The following is a 16,304-nucleotide window of genomic DNA, read 5'->3' as shown; positions in this document are numbered from 1 at the left end:
AAAAATTATCTATCTATCTATCGGCGATACGCTAATTGTTTTGACTTTCACATGACTTGTCAGAAGATCAAGGGGCTTATGTTACCCCCGGTCTACATTAACTGTAACACAGACTCAGCGGACTAAGCAGCCAGTAACAGCGTCTCATCAGGTCTCCATCGTGTCTTCAATGTAGCGGAACATATGAGATGGGTATGCAGGACGGAGGATTGCTCTGTGGCAGCGTCTCTGTGAGCGGACCGTCTCTGTGGGAGGCATTGCGCGCGCAGCTTCCAAATTCAAAGAATTTATTAAAATAGTATCTGAGGCCATCAGATTAACTGTCAGTTTGATTATCTTTAATAATCGGTAAAAATTAAGTTACATATTCAGTCCTATAAAATACGCATCAATCAATCAATCAAATTTATATTTAATATCGCGCCCCATATACACGGGGAGCGTCTCAGGGCGCTTTACAGAGCCAGCAAAGGAAAAAGCAAAAAACACACACTTTAGTCTACAAAATCTACAAAAAAAAAAAAAAAATAACAAAAACAGAAAACAACAATACTACAAGAAGAATTTTAACTGAAAACATAATCAAACAAAAATGTTTTTATATGTGTTTTAAAAAGGGAAAGAGAGTGGATGCTTCTAATGTGCCTCGGTAGGGAGTTTCATAGTGTGGGTGCTAGATGGCTAAAAGAACACGATCCATGCATGGCAGTTCGAACACATGGTACACTAACTTAGGTCAGCCTCTGCAGACCGCAGCACCCGACTAAGAAAATAACGGAGTATGAGATCAGAAAGATAGGAGGGTGCCAGGCCATGTAATGCTTTAAATGTAAGTAATAAAATGTGGTAATTTATTCTGTGAGTGACTGCTAAGCAATGAAGACGGGATAAAACGGGGGTTATGTGACAACGGGACTTTACACGAGTCAACATTAGCTGCTGAATTTTGGAGTAGTTGAAGCCTGAAAATAGCACATTTTGGAAGTCCAGCCAGAAGGGTGTTGCAATAATCAAGCCTCGAGGTAATGAAGGCATGGATCAAGGTCTCCGCTGCAGACGGTTCCATATAACAGCAGATGTGTGCAATAGTTCTAAGATGGAAAAAAGAAGATTTATACATAAATTTAATATGTGCATCAAAACATAATTCAGAATCGAACAAAACGCCCAGATTTTTAGTGACAGGGCTAACAGTAACGCAACAATTTCTTATGTTTTGTGGAAACATAAAGTTGGATATCATCCGCATACATATGAAAACTAAGGCCCCTATTTTGTAGGTGTCTTCCAAGAGGTAACATACAAATCAAAAACAGAATGGGACCCAGAATAGAACCCTGGGGTACTCCAGAAGTCAAACCAACAATCTGAGAGGAACAACCCTCAGCCGAGACATTGGCCACGGCCAGTAAGACAGGACCAAAATACAAGCTTCGTATTCCAATAGTTTTAACAGGATATGGTGATCTACATTATCAAATGCTGCGGACAAATCCAATAGAAGCAGTACAGAACACGCACCTGAGGCACAGTTTAACAAAAGATCATTTAAAACACAAACAGCAGCAGTCTCAGTGCTATGAGAAGATCTAAACCCCGACTGAAACTTCTCATGAAGGGCATTTGTAGCCAAATGTGCCTGCAGCTGCGAAGCAACCCTGCTCCAGGACCTTAGAAAGAAACGAAAGATTTGATATCGGGCGGAAATTTGAAAAAACATTACTATCAAGATTAGGTTTTTTAAGCAATGGTGTAATAATAGCTTATTTAAAAGTTTCTGGAACTAATGCACACAGGCACTAATAAAAGTGTCTCTTTTGGTTTTATGAGACTGCTGTCGTGGATACCTCACAAATTTCTATTACATTATCGAGTTATTACATTACTGGGTGATTAGGCAAAAAATACATTATTGAGGATTATTACATTACTAGGAGATTATTACATTAATGGTTGTTACAGTCTTCTGAATTCTTCATAATCAGCTAAATGTAGATCTACAAAAATCCATGTGGCAAGCATGTTGAATCCTGAATCCCCGGTCAGCTGCTTACAGTTGTTTAAAATGTATTTTGTTAACGCTGAAGCAACTGACTCTATATGTTCAATATTCTGACCTCAGGGATTGTGGTTAATACATTTTTTAAAAAGCACATGAAGCAATTACAACCCTATAAGATAGTTTTTTTTTTTAAATTTAGTAGTCGCCAATGATTATGTTATTTATTTTTTTTTTTTATCATTTTCTCCCAATTTAGAATATCCAATTAATTTTTGGCTCAGCTCACCGCTACCACACCCGTGCTGACTCGGAGGGTAAAGACGAACACTGTGTCGTCACCCGACCGCTTCTTGTCGCACTGCAGACTCAGCCTGCAGCCACCACAGAGCTACAGCGTCGGAGAACAACGGAGCTCTGGGGCAACTCACAGGCAAGCCCGCAGACGCCCGGCCAGACTACAGGGGTCGCTGGTGCTCAGTGAGACGAGGACACCCTGGACGACCTACCCCGCACCCCCCCCCCCCCCCCCCCGGGCAGCGCTCGGCCAATTGTGCGCTGCCCCCTGATAATATAAGTTTTAGATCAGAAATAAAAACACAGCAAACAAACACAAGCATTGAAAAACAATATATTTTTCAATTTAGGAACACGATTAAAAAAAATTGAAGTGATCATAAGCGTTTCACGGACCTGATCGTTGAGAGAATGCTTATGCGCAACGCTGTCCATACAAAGGTACCACCAAATGTTCCTGTCAGGATACTGCACTCTGATTGGTTATCATATTATTGTTACTAAAACAATGAATAATCCTCTCTCAAACACCGAAACCCTAAACCTAAGGCCAGTATCCTATACTGCAGCCATTGCACAACTAAAGTAGTTCATGTTTGGCAGTTAATAAGCGTTTTTGTTACTTAAAAAAAAAGTGACCAAAGGGGCTGACTTTGTTGGCACTGCATTTGGCACAAGGTGGTACTTGTTAATTTTCCAATTATCACGTGATAGGGGGTGTACGCCTTCTGTGTCAATTGTCACGTGATAGGGGTCAACGCCTACAGTGATGACGTTTTATAAAGCTGCGCGCGCAAGGCCTCATCCAAAGACGGTTCTGTCATAGAGCACGGTTCCGGCTTGCAGTTATACACTCTTGGAGCATATAATCTTATTAATGACTACCGAGGTATTTAGACGGCAAATTAATATTAATAATAATAATTACAGTCATACTAGGGGTAATGTTTATACAGTGTTATTGGTAGATCTGTACCTAGCTTGAGACTAGCGTGGTTGTGTTGTTTGTATAAAACTCAAATGAATGTGAAATGCAGTGTTGATGTTATTCAGCCCTAGTGCATGCTATTGAATTACAAAATGCAATCTTGAGCTATTGACATGGTGAGCTGTAGTTTTTCAGGTCTCGTGTTACTCTTTGTATTGCTAAGTTAACCTTTATTTAAGTATTTGAGGAACAGTTCGTAATGTAATGGTAGTTGTTGGCCTATACGCTACTGTCACATTCTTACCAAACATCAATCGACAGCAGCCTAACTTTGAGTAACACGCAGCACCACTGTGGCAATCTCATATTCTAATAATATGTATCATGCGGGGGCCCACGTCCCTGAATGAATGCAGCATTTGTCAGTGTGCCAGTCTGAATGTGAGCTTCTCATATGAAATGTGGGTTTCATTTCTCTTTGGTTACCATTTAAAAAATTTTGTCGTGTGTGTGTGTGTAGAGATTATATATAATGTGTGTTTGTGTGTGTATCTCTATCTATCTATCTCTCATTCTTTGTTACAGGTTGTGGTGCTGTATTTTGCTAAAAGTGCTGAACTAGCAGAAGTTAGATCAGAGAATATCACTGTTTCTCATCAACTGACATCCCTGCAGCTCTGGCAAGAGCTGGTCACAAAACATCCCAGGTAAAACAAGCATGCTTATCAAGACTAGGGTTACCAGATTTCTAGAGTGAAAAACCGGGATGTTTAGTTATTAAATTCACTGAAGGTGTTGCAACTCTTAAGCATTTAAATAAGTATATAACACAATCCTCATTTAAAAATTAAATGACACTGTTTACTTTTCTTTCTACTCTGCTGAAAAAAGAGCTTTTGTCTGAAACGTCCTGAAATAAAGGAATTTTAAAAATCATTTAAACCTTTTGTGTATAATAGTACTGTTACAGTAAATAGTAAAACCAGGATGATTTAACAATTTGACTGTTTCTGACCGGAAACAAGTAAAAAGGTCTAATTAAGCAATTTATTAGTTCAATTAAGGGTCTGTTTAAGTAAGAGAGAGCTCATTTGGAATGAAAACCAGCAGCCACAGGGGTTCCCCAGGAACGAGTTTGAGAAGCCCTGCGTTGCTTGTTTCCCACTGCAGCAGACATGTTCGAGAAATTAAAACTGAACATGTTCTATAGAACCGGCCAGTCTGCAGTGTATAAGAATGTTTTACTTGTTAAATTAAAACAAAAATGTATATACAAATAACTTAACCCATTAAGTACCAAAGTTGTGTGTGTATAATTTGATAGACTATGTTTATAACTTTAACGGTTAACACAAATTAAGTAAATATCATAACAATGTAGTCAAAGAATTAAAATAATGGGTAGATGCCTGTTAAAAATGCTCCTGACGAATGAGGACAATGGCACTTGATGGGTTAAAAGAAGGTAACCAGGACCCATGTGCTTCTCTAAAGCCTCTCGGTTTCTCATCCTGCTGTGTGTGTCTCGTTCTTACCGTCCCTTCAGACTCGCTGCCATACGGGACCAGGTGGTCCTGGCGGTCCGTCAGGAATACGTCTCCCTGGGTGATGAGCTTCTGATTCTCCATCCAGGTGACGAGGTTGGAGTTATCCCCCCCCTCAGCGGGGGCTAGCTCTTTGCGTACATATATGGGTATGTCTAGCTTTCCTTCAAAAGGAATCTTCGGAGCAGGAGGCTTCGTGTTGAAGTTCCGAATCGATTCCTTGATTTTGGCGAGGTCGTCTGAGTCCGTCGAGGCTTGATGGACAGGCTTCCCTGTCCTGCGCTGCCCGACATGGGATTTCTTTGTATACGGAGCCATGGTGCTCTGCCTAGAAGGATGAACACACCATTAATCAAGCACATTGTGGGCACGTGTCTGCTGAAGGAGTGCACAGTGTTAGTGTTGGTTTCTAAGTGGTCAAACAGACCCGCAAAGCTTCATTTAGTCTTGCAAAGTGCATTGTTTTGATTAGATTTTTTCTCCTGTTTACTGGGTATACATGTAGATATCGCATGTAATTCTGAAAACTGTTCTAGTAGACATGGATTGTAATTAAAAAAAAAAAAAAAACGGATATGTGGTACCATAGTTGGGTAAGGAAAACCCTCAGTTTGAATGTCTTTTCTGTTTCTCTTACTATTTCTTGTTCTAGGTCATTTAACCTCAGCAGTCTTTGGATTAAAAGCATGTCGCAGCCAGCAAATGACATCGGAAGTGCAGGGCTTGAAGGTAAGCATGCAGACATGGTCACTGTAACCCAGTGTGTTACCAAGTATAATTTAACAACGGTTCTTTCGAGAGCTCTATCACATTCAAGCACACGGCAGATAAGATTAATGCAGTTAGTTTATTAGTTGTATTCCTACCCTTTAAGGTACAAGGGACATGTGTATCCCACAAATAAAATGATGCTAACTTTTTAATTTTTGCAATGAGGAGCACGAGAAACAGGGTTTAAAGTTCTGACAGGTTGGATCTGGTTGTCCAAATTGTCAGGTTCCTCCTTGTGATGAGTCGCTCAAATGTATTTAAAAAAAAACGCTTTTTTAAATATATAAATAAACATTAAACTACCCTCTCTGCTGTAGCATGAATATGCTACCTTTCATGCAGTGATATTGGTGTGTTGCACAGTAGAACTACCCTGCCCTCTTTCCCTGGGTAATGTCTGCTTCAGACTCTCAATGTCACAGTATTAAACAAGGTGTGTGTGTGCAATTTACCAGTCAGATTCCTGCATTGAATACACCTCAACAAGGAAATGGGCCCTTTTGAAGTACAGTGCTGAGAAGGGTTCGTGCAAATAGATTTTACTGCTGTGATGGCAGACTTGTCCAAAGAATTTTGTTTTGTTTGTTTCAGTTGAAAACGCTGATATGAGCAGCTGTGAAATTGCTGCCAATGACATTGTTAAACTGACCCACGGCAAGCTCTCCACAGAGGAGGTTTCTGCGTCGGTGGTGTGCCCTTCTTGTGGGGCAGTCTCTCTGTTTATTGGTAAGTTGGCAGAACGTATCGTTTGGTAAAGGTTACTGTAAGTGACAATGTATTAAGTAAGTGTTCTCTTTTAAATGTTGCTAGTCTGAAAGAAGGATGCACTCTTTATAACTGGTGTGTCCTATCTCATCTTTCTTATCTAGCCTCTGAATGCAATAACATAGCATTCTGAGTTTTAGTTCAAGATTGTACCACTTTTGAGGTCTCTCTGCATACAGACTTTGTGAATGTTTGTCTGTACCACATCACTTCTAATTAGTATATTACAACATCATTCACATGTACAACACATTGTAGTAGTTCTTTTAATGGGATTAAAGCTGACTTCAGTTTTTAATAGCATACGATTTCTCTCCCCTTGCAGTCTTTTTGTATGTGGACTGTACCAGTATTCTTCATTCATTTTATTTATTTAAATACAGTTTTAATTTGAAAATGTTTACTTAAATCTTAAATCTGCTAATAGTCAGGTTTTATTCTGTAGTGTAGTGATCATATTTATTATTTACAACTTCTCTTGTTTGGCTATTGTGTTTCATGTACAAATTGGATGCGGTTGCAGGAGTTTGAATAATTCAATACAATTAACTTGCCAGTGGTTACAAATCCAGGATCATTCATTTGGGTGAATCTCAGAACTCTGACTTGTTTTGCAGTCAGAAAGTCTTAAATCTTTCTCTTGAAACCAATACTTTTATCACTTTACTTTTCAGTCTCGCCCCACAAAGTACCTTCGTTGACACTTTTTGGGGTTCACAAAGAGCAGTCAGACAAGACTTCAAAGTGAAATAAAAAAAATGACTGTTTTTGACTTCATGAAATTACAAAACAGACTGGCTTCAGTGCCTTTTAATATGAGAAGCTGCCATTTCTGGGGCTCAATCGTGAGTAAAAACATACTTATTATTTGTACGTAAGGCACGTTTCTAAGTAATACATGTTAGTAAATCTCAGTGTCACTAAATTTTTTGCATTTGGAAATTTGCATTTAAAACACCTTATATGGTAAATGTACCATCAGTCATGGCTCAGTTTTCTCAGAGTGCCCACACTGCTGTTGTGAAGAATAAATGAATCATGGGTTCTGCCTGGCCATTTAGCCAAAGCATTTAGTAGACAGAGTCGGGCATCACATATAACCTGCACATTGAGTGGTACTCTCCCCTGTTCATGAAATTAAATTCACTAAATGCCTGTGCTTTAATTGCTGTTTGGGTGCAGTCTATAGCATCAACGGTATTGGGATACCCAGCAATTAAATGAAAATCCCTTTTTATTTCAATCTGCTGTCCGTCAGTATAAGGAAACAATGTACTGAGGACAAAGGGCAATGATGGTGTCCAAAACCACTGGCATCAGTGCACTAAAGAGGCTTGTGAAATGCCACTTATGTCTCTGATCTGTCTTTGAAAGGTACTAGTGGCCAAACAGCCAAGAGTAGACAGGACTTGTATGTGTGCAGGAATGGGATGAGTGCGCTGGGTTGGTCTGTGTAGCCTAGGTCCCAACATATCGCACAATTCCAATAGGACTTCCTTGGGAAAGTGGTAGCTTGCAAAAAGTGTTTGTGCAAAGACATCATAACGACCCCTAAACACTCTCTCGACGAAAAGCGGCATTAGCAAGGTCTTCCAAAAGGGCGAGATCAGCCATTTTCTAGTGTTTTACAATTGTTCTGTGAATTTATAGTGAAAATGTTTACGTATTAATAGGTTTGCAAGTCTGTTTCTACTTATTATTTTGCAATTCACAATGCACAAGAGACAGGGCTAACAACAACAACATTGTTTTCTATTTAGTTTGTGATAGTCATGGTGGTGATAATCAATATTGATACCACTGTGTGGATAATAATTAGAGTATTAGGCTAATTGTGTGTGTGTGTGTGTATGTGTGTATATATATATATATAATATATATATATATATATATACACACATGCCAAATTTCAGCTATACACACACAATTGTTGTTCATTATGTAGTGATAGTGTATCTTTATCCTGAATAATAGGGGTTTGATTATTTTTCTTGCAGTACCATCATTCTAACAGAAGGAAACAGTTCTACTCCTGGTCCAGAGCGTGCGTGAGACTACGAATATTTACATGCAAAGTTGTATGTTGATAAATCTCATACTTTATTAGGCTGTGCGTATGCACAATTTGGAATGAAATTTGTGTGTATGTACGGTTGATAAATATAGCTCCTGGTTTTCACAGCGTACTCTGCACGACAGCCTGAGTCATGCTCATCTGTACTGAGTGGAGATAGTAAGACTGTTCCTCCGCTAAACTGCAGTTCTCACTGTGCTCAACATGACAGAAGGCTGAAAGTACTAAAGAGTGGAATTCAGTCGTGTCTAATGATACATAACAATGTGACCAAATAAGGAAGTGTCTCTGTGTCAATGCTGCAGTACTGATAAATTAAAATAATACCAAATTCACAAGATGTGATGCAATTAACATTGAACGTATAGCAATATACAACACAAAATAATGAAACAGCATGTCAATAAAAGCAATGCAGTTCTACATTACAACAGCTGGTCCTGTTTAAAATGCCCCACCGCTTGTTGTAACTGCAAGTCATTTCTGGATGCTGGCAAAAACAATCGGATTCAAACTGGTGAACATTGTGTTTATGAATGAAGTCCAGAATACCAACATCTATTACACTGGAATAATCCAGAGAATGCTTTATCTGATTCGAGAAGTGCATTCAGAAATGTAATAAAACAAATGTAGCCTGTGATCATGTCTCCTTTTGCATTTGGTTATGCATTCAGGTTTATTGTAAAACCTTAAACTAGTTTGAGCGAAATGGCATATGGGAACATTCAGTAAAAAGTTTGCATATGGATGTATTTTGATTTTGATTTTAAATTGCTGAATTGCTACATATTCACTGTTTATTGCATGAATTGATATTTAGATTTTCCCAGTTTACAGTGTATTTAAACTGAACCCCTAATGTCATTATTTCTGCTATTTTCATAATTCAAGAAGCACATATTTGTAAAAAATAGAAACAAAACAAAATGTTTGCTACAGTTTAGTAGATGCAGCTGTTACAGATTTCCATTGAATCATCATACACACTTTGTTACAATGGAATTACAGTCCTAGACAACTAAACAGTCTGCAATATTATTTCTTCGAAGCGTGCTTGTATATTAAATACATATTGAAGGCTGCGGTATTATTTCTCCGAAGCGTGCTTGTATATTAAATACATATTGAAGGCTGCGGTATTATTTCTCTGAAGCATGCTTGTATATTAAATACATATTGAGGCTTACCTTGTTACTTGCTGTTTGCAGTGAGCCTGATGGTCAGGAAGTCCTCATCCGTTATGGGTCCTGAAACATGTGAACCTGAAACTTTCCAGATGACACTCATTTCACGCATGAATATTTTATTATTATTAATATCGGAGGACATGGTTGTTGCTGCTGGATTTGCTGCTAAGAAACCAATTAGCTTTTGATGCTTTGATCAGCAGAAGTGATCTTGTTCTAGAATATTACGTCTGCTGCACTGTTTAACCCTTCCTTGTTACAAACTTATTTTGATTCCTTTGTGGTAACCGTAGGGCTGGGTATCGGCAGCGTCTTCACGATACGAGGGTCATGCTATGATATGGATCACGATACGATACGGGTCACGATACAGTAAATGAAGCATGAAACATAAAAATCTCATTTGTTTTGTCAAATAAGTTTCATGGCCTGTTTTGTTTTTGTTTCCTGTATTCTTTTAAAATACATTTCTTTACAACAAAATTACAAATCATGACTCACAGTTTTTGTCTTAGGAGCCAATTGCTGGGTTCCACTTCAGGAGCAACTTGTTTGCTATCATATTCAAATGCTTAAAATAAAACAACTTGTTAAGACACTGAAGTGATACCAAAACAGTAACTTAATGTCTGTGCTCACTTGTTTGTTGCCACATTCTGCTGAATGGTTAATCTGTGCAGCTGATGACTGCAATGAAATCAGCATGTTTATATTTTAAATGCTTTGCAAGTGTTGTGTCTGGAATTGGTGACGGCGCCTCTGATTGTGTACAGTGTAACATGGGAATAGCATGCTGCAGCTCCCATGTTCAGTGTCAGTGAAGTCCTGATCTGACAGCATGTAACACAGACAGCTGTTACGATTACATGTTACTAGGGATGTGCTTTTGGTACGTTTTCATGAATGTTTAAATGCTATTATTATTTATTTCTTAGCAAACACCCTTATCCAGGGCGACTTACAATTGTTACAAGATATCTCATTTTTACATACAATTACATTATTTTTTACACACAATTACCCATTTATACAGTTGGGTTTTTACTGCAGCAATCTAGGTAAAGTACCTTGCTCAAGGGTACAGCAGCAGTGTCCTCCACCTGGGATTGAACCCACGACCCTCCGGTCAAGAGTCCAGAGCCCCTAACCACTACTCCACACTGCTGCTATGCAGGTGTCGGCATTTAAAACCGTATCTACACACACACACACACACACACACTTTATATTACATTCTGATGTATACTGGTTAGTATTTTCTAAGCAAAGAACGCCTAAATAAGCAAATAATGTTTTAACATCGCAAAGACTTAACTACAAACTTTATATAAAAAAAAAATAATACACAATATATATATATATATATATATATATAAATTATATGACTGAAGCATATGCACTTAATCACCTAATTAGTGAGACAGTTGATTGGACACTGGATATAGCGTGATTTCAGCTGTTGATGTGCAAGCTTGAATAAAAGCAATAAGAAAATCGCAGAAAAAAAACCAATATGCCACGTCTGTCAAGAGAGCAGCGCCTTCGTGCACTCGCCATATTGGAGGCTGGACTAGGGCAGCGTACTGTGGCTTGCTGTTTTGGGTGCTCACAGACAGCAATTTCAAACCTGGCCAGACGGTGTAACCAGACACACTGTCAATGACAGGCCACGAACTGGGAGACCAAGAGTCGCAACACCTGCCCAAGATCGACAGATAATTTCAGATAATCGGCACAATAAAAAGTCACTGCACCTGCTCTAAAACAGTTTGTCATTTTTCGACCACATCTTGTGAATTCTATCCAAATATATAAGTGAAGTTTTTTTTGACGCTTAGTGTGTGTGTGTGTGTGTGTGTTTTAAATATCCCTTTTTTTTTTTTTTAAACACAAGATTTGTGTAAAAGTGTGCTGGTAAATTAAAGCCTATACATAATTTATTTACACATATGCATTCTCTGAATTAATATTCCAAAAAAAAAAACACGTCCTTTTAAAATCATATTAACCTTGTTCACGGGGATGTAAGGGCTAAATAAATGTCAGTCGCCACCCGGAGCGTTCTGTTTATTACGATGTTTGCTTTTTACTGCCATCAGTAACTCCATCCACAGTAATTCTGAATGTTTTCATTTCAAATGGTGAAGCATTGAACGTGTTTTTGTGGTACGGCAATTTTGTTTGACAGTTATTTACAAACCACGGTTTTCTCGTCCGGTTCCTCAAAATACTTCCAAACATGGCTTTGTTTCGTTCCTTTGTTTAGAGAGGCCATTTTATTAAAAATGTATAACAGACTTCAGGAAAAAAAAACGTTTGTCATTAATTAACTTTATTACACTGTGGAGTTGATACCATACCACACCCACTACAGCATGAAAAACAGAGTGCACCAATGAAGCGCCAGATTGACCAAGAATAAAACAGCAGTGTGTGGAGTAGTGGTTAGAGCTCTGGACTCTTGACCGGAGGGTTGTGGGTTCAATCCCCAGTGGGTGACACTGTTGTTGTACCCTTGAGCAAGGTACTTTACCTAGATTGCTCCAGTAAAAACCCAACTGTATAAATGGGTAATTGTATGTGAAATAATGTATAATGTGATATCTTGTAACAATTGTAAGTCGCCCTGGATAAGGGCGTCTGCTAAGAAATTAATAATAATAATAATAATAATAATAATAATAAAACCCATCCCCGTGTCCATCTTTCTGTTGCACCAATTAGAAAAGCTACTTGGAGACCATTGCCAACCCCCTTCCTTTTTATAATATCTGCCCTTACTGTGGCACCACAGCAGTCGGATACGCGACTGACTGGCTGTATATAATAATAAATTACTAAAATGAATACATTAAAAATATGCGTTTGGTGAAATTTGTCACATGACTGATTTAGATGTCATTTAAACACTTTGGAGTTGATATGTTTTTAAATGTTTAAAATTCCCATCCCTACATGTTACTGTATTTCAGTAAAAACAAGTTTAAATTGCAGTGAGTTGTTTCTGCTATTTATGATAATAAATGTTTACACAACATTCAAACATGTTTGTTGCCTGAAACTGGGGTTACCGTAATCTGCTGGTATTTAATACAGCACCTATGTGCGCTTACAAGCATTTGTATTTAATGAAGTTGTTTTTGTTGTCATTAGTGGATTTGTTGCCATCCTTCTCGCCTTTCAGTTTATTAAAACATAACAAATTAATGCATCATGCTCATGTTTGTTAGCGGACGACATTTTACTTTTTATATATGTAAAAAAAAAAAGGATTGATAACCATATCGTCAAGAAAAATTTCACAGTGCACCGCGTGAACGGCACACCCCTAATAACCCATCATAAATACATCATCTGCAAGTTGAAAATGGGTAGAAATAACCTGTTTCATGCAAGTCCCTTGTCATTCTGTAAATCTGCACTGTAGGTTCACTTCCTGTGCAACAGTTATTAGGACCCTGTCTGAAACATGAAACTCCCTTTGCTGAAGTGGAGTCATGTGGGATACTAATACATGTGGCACAGAGAGTGAATCTTTTGTATTGTGTTAGGAGAAATGTGCTTCATACAATTCAGAGTGAAAACTAAACAGATAAATTATAAGGACTTCCAACAGCAACTTTGCTATTGCCACTTGAATGAACGCAGGACAATGTATGAATGAGAAGAGGCTATTCTGCCCATCAGAGCTGGACCGGTTCCAAGTAGGTGGTTGATGTCAAAACCATGTCAATGTTGATGATCCTGGAGGTATTGAAGGATACCAGTGACAGTCGGAATCCATTGCATTTCCTCACCACACCCTGGTCAATATCTGTGATCCTGGAGGTATTGAAGGATTCCAGTGATACTCGGAAGCCACTGTTTATCATCACCACACCCTGTGTAAAGAACTGTCTCCTACCCTCTGCCTTAGTCTGTCTTCACCTGATTTCTAACTGTCCCTGGTTCTAGTTTCTGTGCTGCGCTTAATCATAAGAAGATAAGATGTACGAATGAGAGCAGACAGCTGTTTGCTCCATCTATGCTCGTCCGGGTCTAGTAGTCAATCAATCTGAACTTGACGGTTAAAACATACAGTATACAAAGGGTTAATCCAGCCAGCTTCAATAATATGCTGTAAAAGTAAAATGAGAAACAAATTACTATGCAGAGCAGTGAAATAAAAAACGATTTCCTGTCACAGAATATGTGTTCAATTTGTAAGGTTTCTAACACTATTACTTTGACCTTCACTGAAATGATTACATGTGGGTGTGCAAAACCTCAAGAATAGGTTCATTCTTAAACTAGCAGCACTCAAACTCTGTGTGTACCATGCAGTGCTGCATTGTATTGCAGGTACACCCTGTCTTGTGCTGGGTTTGTATTTTAGAATACATGGATTAAAACATGTATTGTTGTGTACATTAAACCATATATTTTTGTGTACATGTCTTTGGTTAGAAATGTTTTTTGTTCGTCGCCGGTTTGACCGTGGACGGGAGCTCCCAGGGGGCGGCGCTCAATTGGCTGAGCGTCGTCCGGGGGGAGGGAGGGTTAGGTCGGCCAGGGTGTCCTCGGTGAGTCTGCAGAGTGTAAAAAAGCGGGCGGCTGACGGCACACGCTTCGGAGGATAGCGTGTGTTCATCCTCGCCCCTCCCGAGTCAGCGCAGGGGCGGTAGCGGTGAGCTGAGCCTAAAAATAATTGGGCATTTCAAATTGGGGAGAAAATAATAAAAACTAATTGGCAACGACCTAAATTAAAAAAAGAAAAAAAAGAAATGTTTTTTGTTTACATTTCAGGAATAACAAGAAACAGTTTTGAAGGGAAAAAGGTTGTTGAGTTGGAATATGAAGCCTACATCCCAATGGCTCAGTCGGAGATGAAGAAGATCTGCTGGGACGTGAGGCGGAAATGGCCATCAGTAAAACACATTGCCATTCATCACAGACTAGGGTAAGCTGTACAGCTGCATGACATTTACATTGTAATTACTGGCAAAGTAATGTATACTGTTTAAAGGCTACAGTTTGCTGTAAGTGATCATTGCTCAGGAGAGCAGTTGTTATTTCAAGTTGTTTAGAGAGATGTACAGTTTATAATAGGAACATATTGTGTAATATTATGCAATCTCCAGGCACTACATGACTTCCAATGGAACCAGCCCCCTGTAACATAACCCACGACGTGTTGATGTCACTCAGACCAGGCTGTATTTCCAATGCATTGTACTGTCGGATGATATTTCCAATACCGTTTTACTGTCAGATGATATTTCCAATACATTTTTATCCTACAAGGCAAAGTATGGCACTAAATAGAATCTGATAAATATGTTTTTACATCTCTTTTAATTTCACAGGGTGGTCCCGGTATCTGAAGCAAGTGTCATAATAGCCATTTCCTCGCCTCACAGAAGTGAATCTCTTGAAGCAGTAAAATACTGCATAGATACACTAAAAGCAACTGTTCCAATATGGAAGAAAGTAAGTGTTTGTTAAACACAACTAGAATGGCTACACTTCAAATATTCACCCCACCCCACACCAACATCTGTTGAAATGAACATTTGTGGGATACACTCGGACAGCATATTCCTAACACAGTAATAATAGAAAACTGGGGAATATCCCTGAATTGAGTCATGCTAAAAGAGCTTTTGATGTGACAAGTCATATATCAGTTCAGAATCATGGCTGTCTGTTTGTTTCTTTTCACAGGTCTTTAGAAATGTGGTCTGATTTTAAGTTAACTTGTGATTTTATTTACATTTATACTATATTATATATTTTACTTGGGACTGAATACACAATATGCATTATTTCATTAATTTAAAAATGTTTTTTTCATATTGAATAATCTTTCCACCTTAGGAAATTTATGAAACTGAGGACTGTTCTTGGAAGGAAAACAAGGAGTGCAGGTGGGCAGGGAGCAGAGAGAAATAATACTGGAACACTGCACGAGGAAGCAGAGGGAACAGAAATAATACTGGAACACTGCACAATGAAACAGAAATAATACTGGAACACTGCACGAGGAAGCAGAGGGAACAGAAATAATACTGGAACACTGCACAATGAAACAGAAATAATACTGGAACACTGCACAATGAAACAGAAATAATACTGGAACACTGCACGAGGAAGCAGAGGGAACAGAAATAATACTGGAACACTGCACAAGGAAACAGAAATAATACTGGAACACTGCACTAGGAAAGCAGAGGCTGCTTCAACCCCAGTTCAGTGAGACATCACTCAAGCCAGACGTGCTTTGCTACTTCTTAAATTCAGTTGTTTTCAGTGTCATTTCTCAGAGTGCAATACGCTGACCTTTCGTCTCTAAATACGTGCAGTTCATTGAATTACAACAATAACAACAACTTTGTAGCGATTATGGACACCACTGTTTTGTTTGCTCAATTTTGTTTGCCACCATTAATATAGCAGATCCATGAGTAACCAGGCTTCTGTGAGCTGCATTTATCTTCTTTGAGATTGGAATTAGAATCACTTTGTATTTGAATTGTGAGATCAATGTTTTTGCACTGCGGGCTGAATTGTTTGGAATCACTTTGTATCTGAATCGTGAGATCAGTGTTTTTGCACTGCGGGCTGAATTGTTTTTGTCATGCACTGCCAGTGCTGCAGACATGTGTCCATCTTTATCTTTTATTTTAATTGAACTTAATTAAAAAAAAAAAAAAAATCTATCTAATTTTTGGAAGTCAGTATTTTTGATGGTAGATGG

General features: G+C 38.6%; 2 protein-coding genes across 5 annotated transcripts; both read left to right on the top strand.

Moving 5' to 3' along the window:
- Positions 1-3,084: 3,084 nt before the first annotated feature.
- On the top strand, positions 3,085-9,697 carry LOC117963132 (molybdopterin synthase sulfur carrier subunit). 4 transcript variants are annotated; one of them, XM_059000442.1, is made up of 8 exons: positions 3,085-3,185; positions 3,810-3,931; positions 4,771-4,917; positions 5,421-5,497; positions 6,131-6,265; positions 6,979-7,149; positions 8,302-8,382; positions 9,590-9,697. In XM_059000442.1, the coding sequence occupies exons 1-3, from the start codon at positions 3,174-3,176 to the stop codon at positions 4,895-4,897; spliced, it is 261 nt and encodes an 86-aa protein (XP_058856425.1). In that variant the 5' UTR covers positions 3,085-3,173; the 3' UTR covers positions 4,898-4,917; positions 5,421-5,497; positions 6,131-6,265; positions 6,979-7,149; positions 8,302-8,382; positions 9,590-9,697. The 4 variants fall into 4 exon arrangements, with proteins under 4 accessions (XP_058856425.1, XP_058856483.1, XP_058856322.1 ...); XM_059000500.1 differs by lacking the exon at positions 6,979-7,149; XM_059000339.1 differs by having other exon boundaries at positions 8,302-9,697.
- On the top strand, positions 5,422-15,655 carry LOC117403817 (molybdopterin synthase catalytic subunit-like). Its single transcript, XM_059000259.1, has 5 exons — positions 5,422-5,497; positions 6,131-6,265; positions 14,354-14,507; positions 14,914-15,037; positions 15,425-15,655. The coding sequence occupies exons 1-5, from the start codon at positions 5,455-5,457 to the stop codon at positions 15,497-15,499; spliced, it is 531 nt and encodes a 176-aa protein (XP_058856242.1). The 5' UTR covers positions 5,422-5,454; the 3' UTR covers positions 15,500-15,655.
- Positions 15,656-16,304: the final 649 nt, after the last annotated feature.

This window comes from Acipenser ruthenus, chromosome 1 (assembly GCF_902713425.1).
Source record: "Acipenser ruthenus chromosome 1, fAciRut3.2 maternal haplotype, whole genome shotgun sequence".
In the NCBI taxonomy this organism is placed as follows: Eukaryota; Metazoa; Chordata; class Actinopteri; order Acipenseriformes; family Acipenseridae; genus Acipenser; species Acipenser ruthenus.
Note: the sequence above shows the minus strand (reverse complement) of the source record. Positions and strands in the feature narration are given on the sequence as shown.

Excerpts from the sequence above, each read along its gene's own strand:
- LOC117963132 (XM_059000500.1), top strand. Across the intron at positions 3,932-4,770 it reads CTGGTCACAAAACATCCCAG|ACTCGCTGCCATACGGGACC; the intron begins GTAAAACAAGCA and ends CCGTCCCTTCAG.
- LOC117403817 (XM_059000259.1), top strand. The coding sequence starts at position 5,455 with ATGTCGCAGCCAGCAAATGACATCGGAAGTGCAGGGCTTGAAG. Across the intron at positions 5,498-6,130 it reads CGGAAGTGCAGGGCTTGAAG|TTGAAAACGCTGATATGAGC; the intron begins GTAAGCATGCAG and ends TGTTTGTTTCAG. Across the intron at positions 6,266-14,353 it reads GGCAGTCTCTCTGTTTATTG|GAATAACAAGAAACAGTTTT; the intron begins GTAAGTTGGCAG and ends TTTACATTTCAG.